The sequence below is a fragment of the Haplochromis burtoni genome, unplaced genomic scaffold (assembly GCF_018398535.1).
Source record: "Haplochromis burtoni strain Fernald_Lab_line unplaced genomic scaffold, NCSU_Asbu1 Contig_132, whole genome shotgun sequence".
NCBI lineage: Eukaryota > Metazoa > Chordata > Actinopteri > Cichliformes > Cichlidae > Haplochromis > Haplochromis burtoni.
The window spans coordinates 616758-638995 of record NW_024582493.1 but is presented as its reverse complement, the minus strand read 5'-3'; the positions used below and the strand labels follow the sequence as shown (position 1 = coordinate 638995).

At 41.9% G+C, this 22238-nt stretch overlaps 2 protein-coding genes across 3 annotated transcripts in view; both read left to right on the top strand.

Annotated features, from left to right (window-relative positions):
• Window positions 1–1016: 1016 nt before the first annotated feature.
• Window positions 1017–3556, top strand: tmem97 (transmembrane protein 97). The gene is made up of 3 exons (XM_005930844.3): window positions 1017–1195; window positions 1289–1433; window positions 3092–3556. Exons 1-3 carry the CDS (start codon window positions 1082–1084, stop codon window positions 3364–3366), a joined length of 534 nt encoding a protein of 177 aa, XP_005930906.2. The 5' UTR covers window positions 1017–1081; the 3' UTR covers window positions 3367–3556.
• A 1479-nt stretch (window positions 3557–5035) lies between these two features.
• The window catches only part of ulk2 (unc-51 like autophagy activating kinase 2), a 33542-nt gene continuing 16339 nt past the window's right edge, over window positions 5036–22238 (top strand). Inside the window, exons 1-6 of one of the 2 annotated variants that reach the window (XM_005930843.3) lie at window positions 5036–6189; window positions 10088–10180; window positions 10364–10405; window positions 18123–18155; window positions 20025–20061; window positions 21926–22099. In XM_005930843.3, coding sequence (XP_005930905.1) covers window positions 6100–6189; window positions 10088–10180; window positions 10364–10405; window positions 18123–18155; window positions 20025–20061; window positions 21926–22099 — 469 coding nt within the window. In that variant the 5' untranslated portion in view covers window positions 5036–6099. Of the gene's footprint in view, window positions 6190–10087; window positions 10181–10363; window positions 10406–14986; window positions 16946–18122; window positions 18156–20024; window positions 20062–21925; window positions 22100–22238 lie in introns of those variants that run through there. The other variant, XM_042224199.1, reaches the window with a different exon arrangement.

Below are 22238 nucleotides of genomic sequence, written 5' to 3'. Positions count from 1 at the left end.
TAATTTCCCCCAGTGATCAATAAAGTATTCTGATTCTGATTCTCTGTCATCACACATCTGCTTCCCAGCTGTTGCAGCTAATCTAAGCATTAAATCACTTCCACTTTCCCACACTGTCAAGCTGATTGTGACATCACTGGTCAGCCTTCATTCCCTGCACTTCAAATCTCACTGCGCATCTGTCATTCTCCCCATCACCAGCTCTCACATGTCACTCAGGCTCCATTCAAGCCTCCATCTTCATCTCCACCACCAGCCTCTAGACTCCGGGGTGTCCTGCCCTGGTCCTAATTCGCATGGCCACTGGGATTCTGTTCTGCTGTGATGGGCTATCGGAGATTAACCACCAAATACCACAAACACACAGTTTTCCTTCTAAGATGAGCCTTACTGCCAAGTATTATCATATAGGAAAGGGGTTTTCTTCTGCACATGGAAATTGGACGATTTGTCTCCAGATGTTTTTCACAGGAGGTTTTAGCTGGAAAACAGATCAAGAAAGCAGGATTACTAACAAGGTATAGGTAAGGCAGATAGAGAGGTTTAAATGGTTAATTATTCATCTGATTTCACATTGATCCGTGTGTTTGATTTAAGTGGACTCAGTTACTGAATTTTCTGAAAGCTCTTCTGGCAGTTCTTCCACTGACTGAATAAAGTAGGTCTTAAGTATATTTGCAGTCATAAGTCAGAGACTGCACTCCGTTTATATTTAAACTTTTGTCTCATCTTTCCTTTGCTCGGATTCTGCTTTCTGAGTCTAAAATCTCTCCAAATAACAGAGCTATTACCACCAGCAAAAAATTATCCTACATACCGGATCTTTTCTTAATGCTGTAATGAAAACTGTAAAATACTACTACTACTAATAATAATAATAATTCCTACATTCACGAGGAGCTCGTAAAGCGGCATGCGCATTCTCCACTGTGGGACGAATGGTGCCTTCAGGAACGCCCTCATGTCATTCTCGCTAGCCAATGGGATCCAGCCTGGGAACAGGCGTTTCAACGTTGCACTGCTTCCACAGCGGACTTGGACCCCGTTTCTGCCGTTATGTGCACTGAGTAAGTCAGAGATCATGTCTCTCCGTGTGTTAGAACTAATCTTCTTCTTCTACTTCGCCACTCATATTCCGATCACATTATTTATTGACTTACAAGCTCTGCTGCCTGAACACGTGTACCCCCAACCGGTGAGTTACTTTAAATAAACACACACACGCGCACGCACGCACGCACGCACGCACATTTCCAGCTACAACTTAATGCACACGTTTCCCCTCCAGCTGAAGGACCTTCTGAAATGGTACGCAGCGGACTTCAAAGACCCCATGGTGCTGGACCCCCCGGAGTGGTTCAAGTCCTTTGTTTTCTGCGAGGCTTTGCTTCAAACACCGTTTTTCCCCATTGCAGCGTACGCTTTTCTGAAAGGTCAGTTAACACGAAAAGTGGCTGGTTGAGCCAAACTTTACTAAAATCATCATAATAAATCAACGCTACTCACCCACCCAGCCAACCGCGCACTTTCTCAGGTCAGCTGCTCTCCTAGTAGTGATGGGTCGTTCGCGAACGAAATGGCTCTTAGAGCCGACTCTTTGAAGTGAACGACGCGAGCCGGCTCCTTATCGCGAGCCGTCACGTGGGTTTTTTTTTTTTCTTTCTCTCACCCTCTCTCTCACACTTTTTTTTTCTGCTTCACTCTGCACGCGAGCCTTGTGCTTTACCCTGAGCAGAGGGGGGAGGGGCGGTAGTTACACTCAGTAGCACAGGAACAGAGCGGGAGGGAGAGAGAGAGAGAGCAGGGACAACAACGTCACATTAGAAAGGTATAGTAATCATCCACAACTATTTTCGGTTGCAGATGATTAAGGATTCAGAAAGTTTATTCATGCAGGTCCATATGACAGAGAATGTGCATCTTCTTTTTGTTTTCATATTTTAATTTATATTTAATTGTGTTGTGGTTTGCAGTGTTTTGTGTTGTTTCACTTTAAATTTGTTTAAAAAGAAAAAGCTGAACATTTAAATAGTTAAAAGTTGAACTGTGAATAGTTGATTTTTGTATTATATGATTTATTTATTACATTTTATGTGGAGTGAATAAATAAAAGTATATTTACGGTGGCCCCTAGAGACAAAGCACGTACAAACTCCAAAACACGTAAAAACACGTACAAACTCCAAAACACGAAAAAATTCCAAAACACGTAAAAACTCAGAAGCACATAAAAACTCAAAACACGTACAAAAGAACAACAGAAGTGCTCCAGGATGCTAGGGCGCAGTGTTGAGCTTTTGTTACCTAGTGGCTACACAAGCCAGCAAGTACCAACGACCGGATTTGGTGTGTGGTAGTAACAGGTAAATGAACTTTTTTTTAAATTATTTGACTATATACGAGTGCCTGTGTATAAATACACAAACAATACACACACATGCTTTCAATTGTGTAATTTAAGTGATCTAGTAGCTCTGCTTTGGAAGTTCAGTTCATGCTAGAAATGTGTTTTGGAGTTTGTACGTGGTTTGTCTCTAGGGGCCACCGCATATATTTATATATAAACATATAAATAAAACCACTTTTTTTACATTAGTAATTCCTTTTGTGCATAATTTTATATTATTGTTAATAATAAATTAATTAAAGCAACAAAACAACCCGAAGATCCGGCCGGAGCCGAAAGAGCCGGCTCTTTTTAGTGAGCCGAACCGAAAGAGCCGGATCTCTAAAAAGAGCCGGAAATCCCATCATTATCTCCTAGTAGGACAGAGACGCTGGTCAAAGGCGACCTCTGTCGGCCTTTATGTTCCCTTACCATCAGACATCTACTGCCTCAAGTGTTTGTAACCAAACTGCAGCTCAGCCAGGGGCGTTTCCTGGAAATGACCAAGAACCAGTGAGGGTGGAGAAAATGTCACCCGGGCCACCACCACACTGTATTATACACACAAATAATAAAGATGAAGGGAATTGAATTTTCTGTGCTTGTTGGAAACAAACAAAACGTCTGCATTGCCTTGGATGATTCACAGACTTGGCGTCACAGGTTTTCTGTGTCTTACGTCCTTTCTCCCAATCGCTCAAACAGGTGGTTGTAAGTGGATCCGGATTCCTGCCATTGTGTATTCCACACACGTGGCCACCACATTGATCCCAATCCTCGCCCACATCCTCTTCTATCAGTTCCCTCTGAAACCCAATCCTGGTCCTCAGACTGTCCAGGAGCGCTGGTTGCTAGTCTCCATATATGCACCATACCTGTTGGTGCCTGTGCTGCTCCTCCTCACCATGCTGATGTCCTCGACATACAACGCCTCCTCTAAGCCTGGGAATGTGTCAGCCAAGGCCAAGAAGAAGAACTGAAGTGCCACAAGACAATATTATCTAATTTACTGTGATTTTAAGAGATCTTTTTCTACATTTGTGAATGTATGAACATGTATGTGCAAGTCTGTGTGAGTCACACCGTTTATCAGGAAGAAGCTGCCGTCGTGAACCATCCGGAACTGTCACTTTTAATGTTGACCTTTCAATAAAATCCATATTATTGTGATTTTTGTTCTGATGTTTCTCTTTGGGTTTAGAAATACCCCTATCTAAATGATCTAGCCTCTCTGTTTCAGGAGGCTTAAGCCCATCCTTTGTACTATATCTCTGCCTTATACAGGAACATAAACCATTTTGGGGGTTTTTTGTTTTGTTTTTTTGGTGGGGGTGGGGTGAGGGGTGCTTATTAAACCTCATCTTCTTATTGGTGCTGTCAGAGAGGCTAGTGTAAGATACAGGTACATGTGAAACTTCCAGTCAGGATGTTTGTTTTTGAACACTTAATAATTAGACAACAGATCATCTTCACTGGGAGTCTAATTGACATTTCTCATTTTAAAGGACTCAAAGTAGAAGATGAGCCTGCAGTAATACTGCAGTAATGATATTATATAGAGATATAATGATGTAGAAATTAAATAGAAAAGCAGACTTTGTTTACTGTTGTGACTTTTAGCTATTTAAACATCCTTAATGAGAAATCTATACAAGTCACCTTTCTTCAAGCCAAACACTCAGGAGTGGTGCATCACATGTAGATAAAGGGATAAGCTGTATTTGTTCATGGAAATGCTTTGTCATCAAAGAGTTTAAACAAACTCTTGTTTTATCTCTTATATTGATTTTCTTGTCAGCTGTTGATCTTACAGTTGTTTTAAGTTGATTAAAAATGTGCTCTTTTGCCCACTGACCCTGCACATACATTTGAACATCTCCCGTATCACACTGTTCGGATACAGTCAGCTACATAAAAGGCTCCGCTAAGTGAACGTTTCTTTCAGTAATTCAAGTTGTTCTTATTATTAATCTTTTATGGCATCTGTTTGGCTGTGTTTTTACAGCGCACCTCCACGTCTCCAGGCTCTCTTCCTGGAAGGGTGGAGGCTCGCCTTCACCTCCTTCACAGAAGGGATTCTGGGTGTGTGTGCCAGTCCTTAGTTACAAAAGACATTTTTTTTAAGTTGTTGCACAAGTTAAAATGTCCACTCAGCTTTGTCCTTTTACTGCTATTTTTCCCAGCCCCAGAGGGTGTAGACTTTAAACACTAAGCAAGACAAGATGTGTCGTTAATAACAGTGTATGTATTATTTTGCTGACAAAAGGTGGTTTTTCCCCTCTTTTAAATATATTTGCTGTCATATTGTATAGTTACATATAGTTAGATGTTTAATTAACCCCCTTCACACACAACTTTTGTTGTTTAACCATTGTTAAAATATCCATTGTTTCACGTTTAAATAGGATATATGTCAAAAAATACTAATAAAATATATGAGCTTCATGTGTTAAAGGCAACATCCTCCTCCTTCACCCCTAATTTCCCAGAATTCATTGTGATCATTTTTTAAAAATAAGAATATCAACTAGAGTTAATCTAAACAGCATCAAACATCGTTGATAAAATGCATCGTTTTATCGCTGTGAGTCTTATTTGTACGAACAAACAGTCCTAGACTGCCGGGACTAACCTTTGCAGCGGAAGGAAGGGTCTATGTTGGCCTCCGCGGACGGAGAGACTATAAAAGGAAATATGGCACTAAGTTTCTGTATTGTTTAAGTCAACGGCAGAGTAGGAGGCTCTGCTGTATTTTGAGAAGTGACAGCACTGTACGGGGATTTAAATACTGCACAGTATATGTACAGGCAGACTTACAGTCGTTGCGTTTGGAAGCAGATTTAATCGAAGGCGACAGTTACTTCCAGAGGCAGCGTTAGCTGTCCTGCCAGACTCGACGACGAAGGAAACAACGAAGTGTTTTTGTTATTTACACGGATGAAATTTATACTAACCGGGGAGACGTCTGTGTTTTTCCAAGAGCTCTTATGGACCTGGGCTTGCTGTCGAAGAAGACCGATAATAGGGACTAACAGTCCTGTGTTGATGTTTTACGCTAACATGGTCTGTGTATTAGCTCCCTGATGCTGGCTAGCTTCATAGGTTGCTACAGCTTGTATATTTTAGCTTGAGTCTGGATTTATTGTCAAGTATCGGGACAGGTATCCTTACGTTCTTATACTTCTTAGTATGTTCCTAGGCGCTGTTTACATGACGCTTGGTATAGCCAAAGGGCTATATCACTGTCAGGCTAACAGATAGCTCAGTGTCTGCATCTGCAAGATTGGCATCATGTAGACTGTCCCTCTGAAGGGGTTAGGTGACCAGGACACGCAATGTGCTAGTGAGCGTCCTTAGAGTGCTTTGCAAAGCTGGATTGAAGCTACTGAACTAGGTGAACGAGTGACAGCTGGCACGGATATAGTTTAGCTCAGACTGAGTTAGCCATGCTTAAACTCGTCCGTTGTGTGTGATATTGCAAACATCCCAGCCTGCTTGGAGGGCATGTGAATGCATCATGTCCTGGCTGCATCTCTTATTTATGCAATAACGCACACCAGAGCAGCCTGTCATGAAATAATTCCGCAGTGCAAGAAGCAGCAGCATCATCAGGACTCGGTCGATAGCTTGCCCTGGGATTTTTTTTCCTCTAAAGAGGACAGCGTCATCCAAGGATAACCAACTGTGCCCAGCTGGACCATCGGTCCTTCACAATGGAAACTGTGGGAGATTTTGAGTACAGCAGAAAAGATCTGGTTGGACATGGAGCCTTTGCTGTGGTGTTCAAAGGAAGACACAGGAAGGTAAATGAATCAGTTGCACATTTGCATCCCCTCCTTTACTTCATCTTGCAGGGAAAGGGAGAGCGAGCAGACAACTCGTTTGGAAATCTGGGTCAGTCAGTAGAACTGGGGACTGCTGCTCTGCAGCACTATATCACCCTTTTTTGTGGGGAAAGATAATATTTTCAAGCACTTTCATAACTAAACCCCTGCATCCTGGCTGATGTAATGTGGAGTCATGCTGTGACAGGTGATTATGGTGCCATTTCACCGGCCTGATGGGAGGTGCATGAGTGCATTTATGCTATTTCGTTCATTCATGATCGAGATGAGTCAGGCAGCTGTGAATGACTTGCTGACGTACTAAGGCAGGAGGGAGCATGGGGGGTGCAGTGTTTTTCCTTTTGCCTTTTTAAGCAGAAGAGCTTTACTTATGTAAGAGCTGCACAACATTCATTCACACTGAACCACAGAGAGATCATTAAGCTCAGAAAGTGGATTAAATTGCTAACATTTCCCGGAGTGGGGCTTTCGGTGACAGAAGAAGCTTAGGATGGGGTGGGTTTATATATGTGTGACAGAGATGCAGGCCATGACATCACGGTGGCCCAGTGCTACTGGTGTGAAACAGATTGTCCTGAATTCCTGAGCTGAAGCTGCATCAGAGCATCCCCGGAGCCAAGCTTCTATCTCACTGTGACAATCGATTACCAGCTCAGAGCCTGGAAACTCTGAAACATATGTGTCTGTGTAAACAATCCCTGTGTGTGGTCACATGCTTCCATGTCAGGTTAAAACAGACCTGGCATGTGATCAGTGTGTTTACTATTTTAGTCCCATCATCTGCACTCTGTTTAGCCTATTTATAGGATTGTGTGGGCTCACAGGCGCAGGACAGTTAGAGGCACCTGGATGCATCAGACCTAATGGATTGATTCATTCCTCGGGTGGTGTTGGATGTTGCATATGGTCTCATGTTGCACTGAAATATCAATTTATTATGCAGAGTCTGTTCACAGATAAGATAGACCGGGGGCTAGTTTGAGAAATGTCTTTTGGCTTCCGTGGGTAATTCCCCCTCGAACTTTGAAACAACAAATGTCGGAAAAGAAATAAATGTATTTGGTGTGAATATCACACTTTTTCACTTTGTTTTATTCCTAGACTTTATATAAATGATGTAACAACTATGACATCGCCCACTGGTTTTGGACTGCATTTAAGACCCTCAACATTGTCTCTGCTGCCCTGTTGTTGTGTTTTTTTTTTTTTCAGATAGAAATGACCATATTTGGACTGTTGGGTGGAGAGCTATGTTATCAGCTATTGCTAGCAAGTCAATAGGAACAGTTCAGCTAGCCCAGTTAGTGGCAATGAGGTGACAGATATATGACTGCTGTATTTTTTGAGGCGAATGAATATAATATACATTATACCAAATATGTTATCACCTTAGAAACTACCAAAATCAAATTCTTTCTGGTATTTAATGCAAAACAAGCACCCCCTCCTTTCAAAAAGAAAGGGGTAATTTTCCTCACTCAAAGTGGGTCTGTAGGGGAGGACTGTGCAAGTCAGCGCTACCGGTCTGTATATAGATAAGACAGTGAGTTGTTTACCTGATTTTTCTGGCCAAATGATAAACAAAGGTTCATTTTATTTTATGTGAAATACGACTTAAATGTATAAAAAATAAAATTAAGATTAAATTCTGTAAATCTGTAATTGCAGTTTTCCTTTGGGGCCATGCTGTGGGTGTGAACATTTTGTTTAACTCATGTTAGAATGATGCAGAATTGTTACATTTTAAAAATGCTTTCTTAACTTTTCATAATAATATAACAAATTATAATATTTTCTCAATGCAAGTTTTATTCTTTGAAACATGAATCGTAGAGATGTATTCATAACCACTGGATTTAATTGACTGGATGTTGATCTACCCAATGTTTTCAGGACAAGGACATTTCAAATTCAAATTCAAATTTTATTTGTCACGTACACAGTCATACACCGTACGATATGCAGTGAAATGCTTAGACAACTGCTCGTGACCTAAAGAAAAAAAAAAGGCTATGAATAAGATAGGAAATAAATATGAAAAATTAAAAAGGGTAAATTTAACTAGGAAGGAATAAAATATAAATTAAGGTTAAAAATGAAATAACTGTACAACACAAATTAGAATGAAGGGTAAATTTAACTGGGAAAGAATAAGATAAAATATATAAATTAAAGTTGAAAATAAAATAACTGTACAACAAAATACACAATAACTATAAGATGATAGAATATATAAATAAATAAAGAATGTATGAAGAAATATAAATATAAATAAATATAACACAATAACAGCAGCTGTACAAGTATTAACTGGAAATGAAGAATATAGTGACCAGTGTTGTGCAATCCACATTATGTCTTGTGCAGTGCAAATATGCTTAAAGTGATTTTAAACTTTGTGTACAATGAGTGGCTCGCATAAGCTATGAAGAGCGCTGCTCACAGTGCTCTGGTCCTACTTTCAGCTGTCCAGTCTCACCTTCAGCTATATCTGGTTGCAGTGTTATTGACTTTAATCTCTTTGATGCTCACAGGTCTGTAATCAGCTGTGATTCATAAATGAGATAATGCTTTATCCTGGAAAATGAACACGTCCTTCTGTCGCTCTCAACAGGGCAAATCTGGTGACTCCACCTTTTCATAACTCTTACGTGGCAATTAGCTAGGTTTGAGCAAATACATTTCCTTTATATTGTACAATAAAGGCATCCTGATCCAAGAGCTCATCTGGAAACATGATATTGCTCTAACAGTCATCTGAGCGCCTTGTCACTGAGTGCAGAACCTTGCTGTCAGAAAGCCAGTTGACCCGGTGTCACTGGGACAGCTAAAATTTCCTTCGTCCTTCACGAGAACTTGTCCACTGCAGTGCCAACAGCATTTTGCATGTGCTAGAAAAATCAAAGCCATATCAGTTTAATTTTGAAGTGTAAATTCACATCAATGATAAGATGTAACCTTAGATTTTGGAGAAAAATAAAATCTAGAGTTTTTGATGTGTGGCAGAATGTTTAGCCAGATAGCCACAGGGGTTAGGGTTGCCATCACTGATGACCTGGACCTGGAAATCAGGGGGATAAATTTGGCTGCTCTTGCCTTTAAAGTTAATGGACTGATTAGATTGCTGTCTGTAAGTCTCATGCCTTCTTTGTGGTTCATGCTGACTCATCGGCACGGTGTAGGGTATATAAAATACACTTGTAGGAGTGTGTGTGACAGGGTGAATGAGGCTTGTATTAAACAGTGCTCAGTGTAGAACACCATGCAAACATTCGGTCAGTTAGACAGAAGTTGATGTTAAAGATTCCCAGTGTGGTTCGAAGACTTCTAGGGCATCCTGCAAACACAGGTTGATTGGGCTGAGCTTATGACCTCACGTACATATTGCTATTGTGCTCAGACTGTCCGTTATCTCTCTTTCACCTCCACCTCCAGTCTTGATCTTACATGATAAAGTCTGTTACCTTAGCGTGCCTCGTCTAAAACCGAGGCAGTGTTTGCTAAGACTGAATAATAAAACACTCTGGTAGAGCTTTATCACACACTAAATCCCACATGTGTGTTTCTGTTGGGCTGTCTCCGAGGTATATTGATCACAATACGAGTTGGCCAGGATGTTACGGGTTTCAGGTCAACAAAAATATTTCCTGAGTGAAAGGATGGTTGCCTCTAGCCACAACTAACTCATGCACTTTCTCTATTGGTTTTAAGTGGTCAGCCTGCAGCGTCAAGGAACTCAAAACCTCAAGAGGAAACGTATGAGTGGCAGCATTAAAAATTCAATCTGAACTGTTGTGCAGGAACATCCTCGTTAACTTCTCACGTGATCCGTTTCCTCTTGTTTTGTGTTGTGTAGAAGACTGATTGGGAGGTGGCCATCAAAAGCATTAACAAGAAGAACCTGTCCAAGTCCCAGATCCTTCTTGGGAAGGAAATCAAAATCTTGAAGGTGAGCATGACCCTGAATTTAATTCCCTCCTTTTTTCCTCTTTACTGGAGTCGACTTGACTTGAGCGTGCACCTTATGAAATCTGGCCCAGATAGAAACATGAATGAAAGTGACCCGATTAACTTCCGTAGGCTAGTTGATGCTCCTGCTAATGCTTTTCACTTTTCTGCTCTTTTTGCTCAGGAGCTGCAGCATGAAAACATTGTGGCACTTTATGATGTCCAGGTAAGTTTGGGAATCTTTTAAAGTAATGTATGTCTTTAGTGTTTGATTTAATTTTAGTATGCAGCTTCTTTAACTAATGTTTCATCGTTTGTTTGTGTCTGAGAGGATGAGCTTCTAAAGTCCGTGGTAGAAAAACTGAAATTTTCAAAATGAACCTTCATCCAAAAAGATCACCAGGCGTCAGAATATGTTCAGCTAGCCTAACCTGGAATTGGCTATGGTTCAATGCACAGACAGTACGTGAAAGCTGGATGAAGCCATATTAAAGTTACACATTGGTTTACTGTTATTTCAAGCTGCCAGCATTTTGGCCATACGTTTAAACGGATGTGATTGAATGATATTGTAGAGGTGCGGATTATCAGGCTGCGCTGGCAGTATACTTATCTGTTGGTAAGTTAGAAATGAACATTTGTTAGCATGTTATGGACATAATTCAAATGTATGTTGCTAAATAATGTGAAAGTAAAATGTAAATATATCCTCAAACATGAGTCACATCTGCAGCTGTTGTGATTGTGAGATCAGCAGCAACTGTCTCTGATGGCTATGATAACATGTTATATGAATTTCAAAAAAGAAATGATAATGTTGTTGTTCAGTGCCACATATAACATAAGTCATGGACGCTTAGGATGATGAACGCGTGACACTAAACTGTGATGATGCCGTAGATCTTTTGTGCCAACGAGATCACGCACGCTGTCCTGGTTATCACACCGCTATCTTAATCACTTTATTTGGGATCTCTGAGTATTAAGAGCTGAGCAGCAGCTTGTCTTCTTAATCTGATAACTTTGGCACAACTAGTCAGAATTTATCTTAGTGAAGGGATCATTAAGGAATGTTTAAATAAATAAAAATACTTTGGTTAAAAAATTATTTTATTGCATTAGTCACTTGGTCTTGTTGTTTTGCCGTACATAGGCTTTCCTAGATGGGAATATCGATGACAAACTTAGAGGCAGCTGAATATTACAAAGTATATGTGGTTTTTGTTCATCCACAAACATGTTTGCGGGCGTTCATGCGCCGGCGTACGCCCTCGGCCTCGCTACTGCCACAGATGCAGTTTCTGCTGGAAACGCTGAGTCTGTGGGTAAACTTGTCTGTGTTTCTAGACATGAGTGAACTCAAGCAAAACTCCTAGTGAGGGTAAAAAATCAGATTCTGAACTCTCCTGCTTTACTCTGATTTCAGCTGTTGGCATTAACAAAGCAGCTCAAGTTCACAAACTAAGCCTGTTAACCTCCTTAAATGTGTCAAAGTGCATTAGTATTATATGATGGAGTTAAAACCGTCAACTCTGACAAACACAATAAAAGCTTCCAGAATTCCTGAATACAATCTGGCGGCCATGTGACTAATTACCCAGAGTGCTTTGCAGTTACAGTTCAGTCAGTCTGTCATTTTGGCCTTTTCTATGGCTCACATGCACATCGAGCTTGATGTGAAAATGCTGTTATATGCATTTCTAAGAGTAGATCACAGCACCACAAGAAAATAGTCATAATATGTTGCAGTCAAATTAGTAGAAAAGTGTTTTAATCTGAAAGGCCAACCTGTCAGTGCAGTCAGTCTGCTGCTGAGCTGCCCATGTTCACGTTAGGAGGAAAACAAAAACTTTAGCTTACTTGTGTAACCCCGGTTCTCAGAGTAGCATGAGTGCAATGTCTCACTATTGGATGCGCCTCCCTGCGTATTCCTCAAAAGCATTTATCTCATTCCGCCAATCCTGATTGGCTGGTGAAGGCGACGGCCATGTCGGGCAGAGCCATCCACCCTTAACTAGCTTGCGCTATTACACGGTCGTTATTCAAAAACCTCTTCTCGCTTCGGAGCAAATCTTAAACTTAGCTAGCTAGCTTAACTGTCCACAGACAGGAGTGTTAGCTGTTTCCCGTCGCCAGGCGCTTGCTACCTTTGCTCATCTCTCCTGAACCCGGATCTTCACCACAGATCGGGCATCATACCATTTACCTGCGGTTAGATCCCCTTTAGACCTAACAATTATACATTCATTGTTAGTTAGTGGTGCTGGTTTAAGGAAATGTACTGTTTATATAATTGGGGAAACCTGCTGTCAGCTGAGGCTGAAGAAGAAGTCACTTAGAAAACACTACGTCCAGAAGGACGGGGTCAGCGTTTGTGGATTTCTTTACCTGGACGAGCGTGCGTCGAGACTGGAGTCAGGAGAGCCTTTGATTGTATTTTTCCAAGCTGTCTGTCTGTAGTGTTTAGCAGTGGTTGAGCCGTAGATAATGTTGTGATGCATTAATGATGGAGTTAGTTTCCTACACAGACTGTTGTTCACTGATGGTGGGTGTGAGAGAGGCTGTGCTGCATTTACTCCACACACGTTAAACAAAGGTTTGATTTTGAATTTTTTAAAGGCAGAAAACTTGCAGTCATGAATAAATGACGCGATTTACTCCACTTTGCTGATGTCTGTCACAAGGCGAGCGCACAGTAGGATGGTTCTGAAAAGAATGCTGAAAAATCCGTTCTTCAAACTGCTATGTTGTTTATATCCTCTGTTATATTGGTTCATATCAGCAAGCAGTAAAAAGGTTCTGTTTAGATGTCCAGAATTGGCTGTAATACCATAACTACTAATTTACCACTTCAAATGTGATGGTGAAGCACATCCCACATAGCAATGGTACTTCCTGTGTTTGCGTAAGCCTCCCTCTGGGATGCTGCTGGTCAGCCTTTCCACCGGTCCACTCCTCCCACCATGTCCTCATCCCTTCATCACCCATCCACTCTCCTGCTGATGTAATAGATCTCTTCCACAAGCAAGTGGCTGAGGAACCCATTAGTCAGGGTGCGTTTCCAGCAGGGATGAGATGTTCAAGTTTCTGAGTTTCATATTTAATCAGGTGTTTGGGGGGAGAAATGGTTACATCATGAGAAAATAAGAGACTCACATAAAAGAGAAGGCACACAAAAAGTCGTGGTTGGTAGAGGTCAGTGAAATTATGAGATCATCCCACTGATACTTGACTTTAGTGTGCAAATCTGTTTATCATACTGACAGAATTAGGGTTTAAAGAACCCAAACCCAACATGATGTTTGTGGCATGAGATGAGATACTGCTGCTGTTTTTGGCTTAAAAGCATTTTAGTCACTCCCAGCACTCTTTCAGTTGTGTGGTTGCAGTTCCTTCGTACTCGTACACTTTGGGTCGTGATTTTGTTTACCTGAGCTCTGTCGCCTCTTGCTTGCATGTCTGAGACGGTCACCAAGCTTTGCCTGTCACCGCTTCAGGCACAGTGTCTCCGCGTCTTTTCTTAGCAGCTGCATCTTTTTTTACTGTCCCTTTAGTGTTCCCTGTGCTAGCAGAACAATGCTGCGTGGCAGGCTGGGCTCCCTTGGCGGTTATCTGTACTGTCTGGTGTATTACAAGCCTGGCAGCTGTCACTTCCCATTATTTATACGTGATATATATTTCACTTTACCCCCCAGCTCCCCCACTTGACCTGTTCCCAGCTCTATTAGCTGTTGTTTGAAGCATGTGTTGTATGTATGGGCTTACCAGACACAACAGGAAATGTGACCCAAACCAACTTGTGCAACTGTCCTAGCCGCTGTATTAGGAGCATGGAGCAGAGATTTTCTGCTTCTTATGGTTCCACTACCTTAATATTTCATCCCAAGCCCACAAAGCAAACTGGCAACAAAGCTGGTTTTACATTACTGTGGCAATCCTGTATGAGCTGGAACTGCAGAACATTGTGAGTGATAACAGTACACACAGTGACCTACTGCTTTTTTCAGTAGGGTCATTTGGAAAATGCTAGCTCGATGGTCAGTGAAAATTTAGATGTGGAGATCAAGCGATTCTAGCTCACAGTGCTGTTTGTGTTCACACTGCTTTGGATCTTTATGAGCACCATATAGATCATGTGCTTGTTACTACACACTTAGTAGAACAGCTTACATCCCTGTGTATGTTACATTTATTCGCTCAGCATCCACACTTTGACGAGGGACTATATTAACGTACAGCGTGGCATCTCAGCACTTCTCGTGCTAGTTGCTGATGGCACAGAACAGTCACAGTTCTTTCATGTTTTTCTCTGCTGATTTTCACTCTAGTCATACTGTAGAATCTAAATAAACTTCTACATATCTTTGGAAACCTCTACATACACTAGAGTGTGCTAGCTTTTTTGGATGCAGTGAGTCACAGATGTACACAGATGCACCAGCAGCCTCTCAGAATAGCTGTGTGCTGACAGAAGACCGTGTAGCTGGATGTAGGAGTCTGCACCTTTGAAAGATTGCGGGTCCTTGGGACCAGAGCTGTAGTTTGGAGGAGCTCTGTTTGCTGTGTTTAATGACAGCCTCAAGCACACAGCTGATTGGCTTACAGTCCTTGTCCTCTGCACTGTTGATATTAAGCGTTCTGCAGCAGCGTGAGGTAGCCTGGTCTAATTATAAGGTGTCCCGTGTCAGGCTCCTGGTTCCTTCTCCTCTCTAACACTGCCGCCACCACAGATTTGCTATTTGGATTCTTATCAATTGGAAGAGATTGGATGGATGGATGGATGGATGGATGGATGGATGGATGGATGGATGGATGGATGGATGCATAATAATGGCTGATTTCATGGTTTCACTGAATTCCTTCTCGTCAAATGAGAAACAAGACGACTCAGAGAAAATGTGCTCAGTCAACAAAAAGTTGATTGTTGTTCTCAGCACATAAGAATGATGTCCAACTGAGTAATTCCTGCCTCCTGACAAAGATTTGAATTTTATTATTGAAAGTTCTACAAAAGGCTAATAACTGGACACTGAGCAGATCAACGTGATTAAAGCAGGACAGGTTCTGACTGGTGTTAAACAGAGGAAGACAGGTTTTTGGTTATTGAGAAAGCTGCTCCTAGGAACGTTGTGTGCTTGTTCAAGGAAGGTCCCTCCAGCCTGACATGTGTAAAAACATTTGGTATGGGGCTGTTTTAAGGAGCAAGAGGCACATTTCCTCTTAGCTGCTGTTTTAGAGCTCGTTTGAGTTTTCCTAGAAAATCGTCCTGTGTCTACATTCCTTTTGCACAGCTTTGCTTTCCAGACATTTAACTGGGTAGAAGATCAGAGCAAATCACTGTGGCTGCTCATTGGAGCACACAAACATATGCCCAGTCATCTGCTTAGAACATGTACATGTGTCTGTTTAATCACCACGTAAGCATGAGCGCACACAGTCACATGATGTTCAGTACACATGTTGCATAAGAAGCTGACTGAAGGTCTCAAGCCACAAAATACAAGCCTGTGAAACTGGGTACTGTGTGTCAGACTGTCTTGGCCCTTAATAAAAGTGTATTATTGGCGTTTTTGTTGCACATGCACTGACCTGTTGCAGTCAAGTGTATGTTGATGTATGAGTGAACTGGCATATCTGCGTAATGACGCGATGTACAGTTTCTCTTCCTGCGAAATGATAAACATCCTGTCCTGTGTATCTGAGACTGAGCAGCTGTGATGGTCAACAAGTGATCCTGAGTTATTGTTCTAAACACATCATTAGTTGTTTTTTTGTTTTGCTCCCTGCTGTCACTTACACAAGCCATCTGTCGCGTTGTTCTCCCGTTGGTCAAACGTAGGCTTTTCTCGGAGCTGAGTTCCCTTGAATTATTCCAGTCTTTGTGAAGAACCTGTCTCCTGACCTCCCGCTTCACCGTGCACCCCTGCACTCTTCGGTTTGACCTTTCCCCATCCCCCATATAGTTACATAACCGTGCACTCCTGGAGTTGGCATGATGTAATAGTGGAACAGCTAACCAGGCAGTATCTTGTTTTGGCTCACATTGACTCATTGCAGTCCAAAGTATTTTTGCATTCATGTGAATGTGCTCAGCGCCCATGTATTGTGTTGTCAGTTATCATGCGAAGCAGACAGCCAGCTCAGTTGCTTGCAAAACGGCTTCTAAGTGCTATGTGTGTGTGACATGGCTATGATGTGAGAGGAGGAGAGAGTCTATTTATGTCATAGTTGTTTTGGAAATTTTGTGCTGGAAGGCGATGTTTTTGGAGCCCAGCCCAATCCACCCATCAAAATCCAAAGTTCACCCGTGTTTACATCAGAAGCAGCCAGTGTGTGTGAACGGTACATTCTAGAAATCATTTATAAATGGTCAGAGATTGTCACTTTTATAACTGAGCTGCTACTTCCTCTAAGCTCTCACAGACAGAGGCTGCCCTATGTGCAGTCGTCACCACCTGCCTCTTGAAATTCATGTTGTTTCTTACCAATGGGCAACGCGCCGAAACCGAAGCAACTGCTGCAGCCAGAGACGGTAACATGTGAGGGCCCAAACCGTCATGGATAAAATGGATCAATCCCCAGGCAACAGCTTCACTCCCTGCTGTTTGCTAACCTCTGCTTTCTGTGGATGCTGTGTGACTCTTCTTTCACTTCCCCCTCTTCAAGATTACGACCACATTATGTAATCCCTCCTACTTGACACACCAAGAATGGATTCGGCTGTCCCATCTCCCTCCAACATCTGCCCCAGCTGGTGAAATCATTGGTATGGAGTTGGAAAGGATTACTTAAGAGCTACCTAGAAGACACAAAACACCAAAGCCATTTATGTCGGGGTCACACACATCAGCTGACTTACATGGTGTCACCGTGCTACAGCGAGTAGTCGTGTTTGTTGTGTGGCTCGATAAGCTGAGTGAATCTCATGAAATGCTAGAGAAGAGTTTGTGCGTGTGGTGCACTAAAGTTATGTTGTGACTGAAATTGAGCCTCAGGGCCTGATCTGTGTTTAGATGAATTTGATACATTGGCGCTCACAATTTTATGGCTCTAAAGAACAGAACATATAAGACGCCACAACGTTGAGTTAAAATGTTGTTACTTACGAAGGACAAGCAGAAACAAAAAAAATGGCTGCCCATATGGCTAAACAAACAAAAGAGGAGGAAAACCCAGAGTCAACCACACAGTGGGCCGTTGGACTGAGGCTGCTCCTCTAAATTAGTTTAGGTAAACCAAACTGAAAACAGGTAACCGCTGGTAACCGTCAACTCATCCTGTACTTAAACTAAGCTAACAGCAACAAAAAGATAAAGCCGCTGCTGATGGAGGTCAGTGGGAACGGCCACCGTGCTGTCTTCTCATGTGGTTAGGCTTCACCAACCAATCAGCACTAAGAATAAGTCAGTGAGAGCGCAGGTTAATAAGAGCAATGCACTGCGGTCACATGATCAAAGGATGAAACGGTGCAGAGATTTTTACAGATGATTTTAATCATTGGAAGCTACTAAACAGAAGCGCCATCATGCAAATATAATCATTTGACCTGTTCATCTCAGTTATGTCCACTAATTGGTTTCCATAGTCACCCCTACTTTCATCTGCCGCTCGTGCGTGACGTCAGCAGCTTGGCAACGGGTCACAATTTCCCTCAGAAGTTGGCAACAACGTTTTCTCAGTTTCCAAGTCGAGTGAGCATTCTGGTGAACGTTCCCATTCAGAACGATGTTGCAGATTATTCTAACATCACGTACATGCATAGTAAGCTGGAAGTAATAAAAATGCAGGTTCAGAAAAAGCCAGGTCTGTTATAAATGGCATCCGCAAGTAGTTTGGGTATGTTGTGTTTTCTCCAGTGGCTGTTTTGTCGTGTGTGTTTGGAGCTGACAGCTGCTGCAGGATAAATGGCTGCTGTAACAGATTCTGTGTCTCCTCTTTTCCAGGAAACGCCCAACTTTGTTTTCCTGGTCATGGAGGTAAGTATAGAAACATGACACTGTAGATAGTTGGAACATATGTGTTTTCTAAACACACTAATGATTTATGGCCAGATGTCAGTATGTGCTCTTTCCCTCTGTGCTGGCGTAGGCTTCACTAATGTTCTGTTGTTGCTGCCTTTTTTTCTCTTAACCTCCTGATGACCTCACTCTGTACACGGTCTCCAACTTTCTGCACTTGTGTTGCAACACTCGGCTGGCTGCAGGATAGAAAACAAACCATCTCAGGGTTCTCGCTGACAACAAGCCTCTTTTCTAAGAATCAGATCTGCCTTGGCTTAAAATCTTGTTTAGGAGTTTTTAGGACATTACATTGTTAGAAACGTGACTTTGTTTGTCCTACAGCGAGGTTACATTACTCTGAGGATGTTGACACAACAGTTTTGTCATCCATTTTCTTCCGCTTATCCGGGGCCGGGTCGCGGGGGCAGCAGCCCAAGCAGAGAAGCCCAGACCTTCCTCTCCCCAGCCACCTCCTCCAGCTTGAATGGGGGTTTGTCATCATATGTACGAAAATTGGAAACATTAACCATAGGCCCCAAGCAAATGTGCCAGATGCAGTCCCAATGAAGAGAGCATTGTATTCACTGAACCCCGAGTCTGGAGGGGATAATATAAACAGTGAAGTTGTTAGAACACTTTCTTTGTTCATTCAGCAGCAGACATATCTTTGAAAACTGCTCTGGTATATTTATATTAGTGTTTTTTGTTTGTCTTTTAAAAGACCTGCCTACACAGATGAAACAAATAAAAGCATTTGTTTAAGCGATACAGGCGACATGTCTGATGCTCATCAAATGAACAAATAAAGTTCTACAGTTTGATTGTCAACTGACCAAAATCCACCAGTGCAAGTCTCTCTATAGAGTTGGTTTGTGATATGTTTACCTTTAGCACATGGTGCTTGTTGTTGTTACACTAAAGCGTTTGAGTGCATATTTTAGATGTTTTTAGACCCAGGCTTCAGTTGTTAGGTTGGCCAATGTATGGAATTGTTACGTTACATTAATTACATCGTATACTTTGTTGGGATTAAAGTAAAAGGAGATAAGAACTACTAAATAAGTTTAAAAACCATACTTGCCTTATGTTGTTCAGCTGATATCTAGTCACAGATAGTCATGGTTAACCAAGTTACCCATCTCTCTCTTCCAGTAGTAATGGCTGATGACTTTTCTGGTTGAAATCCAGCTTTCCATTCAGAAAACAAACAGCCTCTGGAAGCGCAGGATCTTCCCACAGTCGAGTTTACACTTATGATGATTTGAGAGTCAAGTCAACTAAACCCCTGTGGGGTATTTCAGGACAATGTTAGTCTGTGAAGCTCCACTGAACATGATGTAAAGTCAGCCCCTGTTTATCCTCTGCTGGAGGCAAGCCAATTGCTTTAAAATGCGTTATGGGTTGGCTTCCACTGTTACAGTATCAAGATGCAGCTTTTTGAAGGATTGTGTCATCCCTCCACTACAGATCAGAGCAGGGAAGCTTTTTGATCACCAACCGTCTGTACCTGGAGCTCACAGATTAAATGGAAGCAGATCCTAGATCAGTTTTTTTTCTCAGCTTTTCTCATAACAGAGTATTATAGCCCTTTCCTTTAACTCACGGCTGCAGTCTCATCTGCCCCTTCTTCTTTTCACTCATGAGAAATCATTTCTCTCAAGTGGAGTTGTCAGCACTGGTAACGTTTAAGACATTTAGCAGGTTAACTAATAAACCTGCAGTAATCTGGACTAGGATTAAAATAAAAGCATGCCGAGGCACATGCATATGCATAAGGAGCCAATCAACTTGTTGAAACTGAATGTAATTGTTGCTGATGGTGTTTGTCTGTCTTTGCACACACAGTACTGTAACGGAGGTGATCTTGCAGACTACCTGCAAGGTAAGCATCTGTCTGCCCCACACACCTATTATTGTTCATCAAAACAAAGTAGCTAATGTAACTGTTGCTATTATGATTATGTGTGCATGCAGTGGTGTATCATATCAGCATTTCTGCTCGTAAAGCAAAGAAAATAAAGGAAGTGTGAAGTTTACCAGGTCAGTTGTGAAGTTGAGGGTGGGGGATTGTCATGAGAGTAGGATGTGCCACCCTGACAAGAATCTGAAGCTGCACATGAGAAAAACCAGATAGTGAAGTTTCATGTTTGTGTTTGCATTTTGGATGACGCAGGTTACACACTTTAAGCTAACAGCCTTGGATCTGTGACCACAACCAAAAACTTGGGCTCTGTATGAAATATAAATGAAAGCAAAATCAGATTGTTTTCAAACCCATGTTGAAAATAAACAATGTTAAAGCGAGCAGTGTTGTTGCTATGATAGTCAAATAAGCAATTAATCAAAATAATTCTGTTTCAACTTTTGTTTTTTACTGTTGAATATTTACAGTAAGTTTTACTCGTGTAGCAAAACACTGATTTAAGAATTACATGGAAATATTGTAAAAATGTCACAAGGTTTAAATGCATATACTGAAGTCATCTTCAGAATTGATCTCAAAGGTTTGGGCTTAAAAAAAATCACATCTGCAATGACATCAAGGCTGTTGTTTGAGACCACTGTGTACACCGGGGAGGGTGGACCTCCAGGCCTCGAGGGCCGGTGTCCTGCAGGTTTTAGATGTGTCCTTGATCCAACGCAGCTGATTTAAAGGGCTAAATGACCTCCTCAGCATGTCTTGAAGTTCTCCAGAGGCCTGGTAATGAACTAATCATTTGATTCAGGTGTGTTGACCCAGGGTGAGATATAAAGCCTGCAGGACACCGGCCCTCGAGGCCTGGAGTTGCCCACCCCTGACTTAGGATAAAGTGTTGTTGGCTTACTGAACAACTTTGCTGAAACACTCAGCCCGGACACCCGGACAGGACAGGTTCATTTAAACAAGCAAACTGTGACCTCGGCTTATTTGATGTAGGTGTTGGTGTCCAACACACTGTTTCTGTGAATAGTTTCACAGGGTTAAAATCAGGTCAGCTTCTAGAATCAAATCCTCCGAGTCGATGGCACCTTGATTAGATAAGAACATGTGTTTACACCTCTGTTCCATAAAAACACTGATTGTGCTGCTGGAACTGTTCTTATCACTGTACCTTTGCATGACGTACCTGCCTGCGTGGTGCTTTTGCAGCATGGGTCACGGTCAGACCCTTCTGTGGATCGGTGATCCAGGAGCCTTGCTTGAGTAAAACTAGTGGTTGTGAAATTGAAACCTTTGTGGGCAGAGTGCTACCTTACACTGGGCACCTTATGTGATTGTGTTCTTATTATTGGAGTGCTGCTGTGAACACTGCGTAGGTAACAGCCATTTAAATTGCATAATCTCTAGTAAATTATTCTACAGTTTACACAACTTTTCATGTTAGAAGTCGATCCGCTGTGCTGGGCAGAGAGCAGATTATCTATGCCCACAGTGGATTGATAGAGGGGGGGATGAATCCTCTTTGTCACACAATGAGTAGGACCTTTGCTGCCTTAGTTTATCTTAGGATTATTTATGTAATGTGCTAATAATCAAAAAGCCATGAAAGGGAGTTTTTATGACTTTATGTTTTAACAGTAATGAACATTTGTCATTAGCAGGAACACGAGCGAAACATGGCACTCAAAGAATTTTGAATTGAAAACAAAGCGAGAATTTGACATAGATGCAGCTTAATGAACATTTTTGCATGGTTGCTGCATAAATGTTCCTTGAGGAAAAAAATTGAACTGGATCCTGACTACTGTGGTCTTTTTTGTTTAAGCTAAGGGGACGCTGAGAGAGGATACACTGAGGGTCTTTCTACAGCAGATTGCTGCTGCCATGCGCATCCTCAACAGCAAAGGCATTATTCACCGTGATCTGAAACCACAGAACATCCTGCTGTCATACGTGGGTCGCAAGAAGTCCAACATCAGTGGCATCCGCATCAAAATTGGTAATGGAAGAAGAATGTCAGTTACTATCAGTTATTGAGTTACGTGCAGCGTAGTTTTCTCATAACTACATTTTGGAAGCGTGTACAGACCTATCATTGTTTCGCTTCGTGTCATTTACAGTGGCCAGAGGTTAAGTTT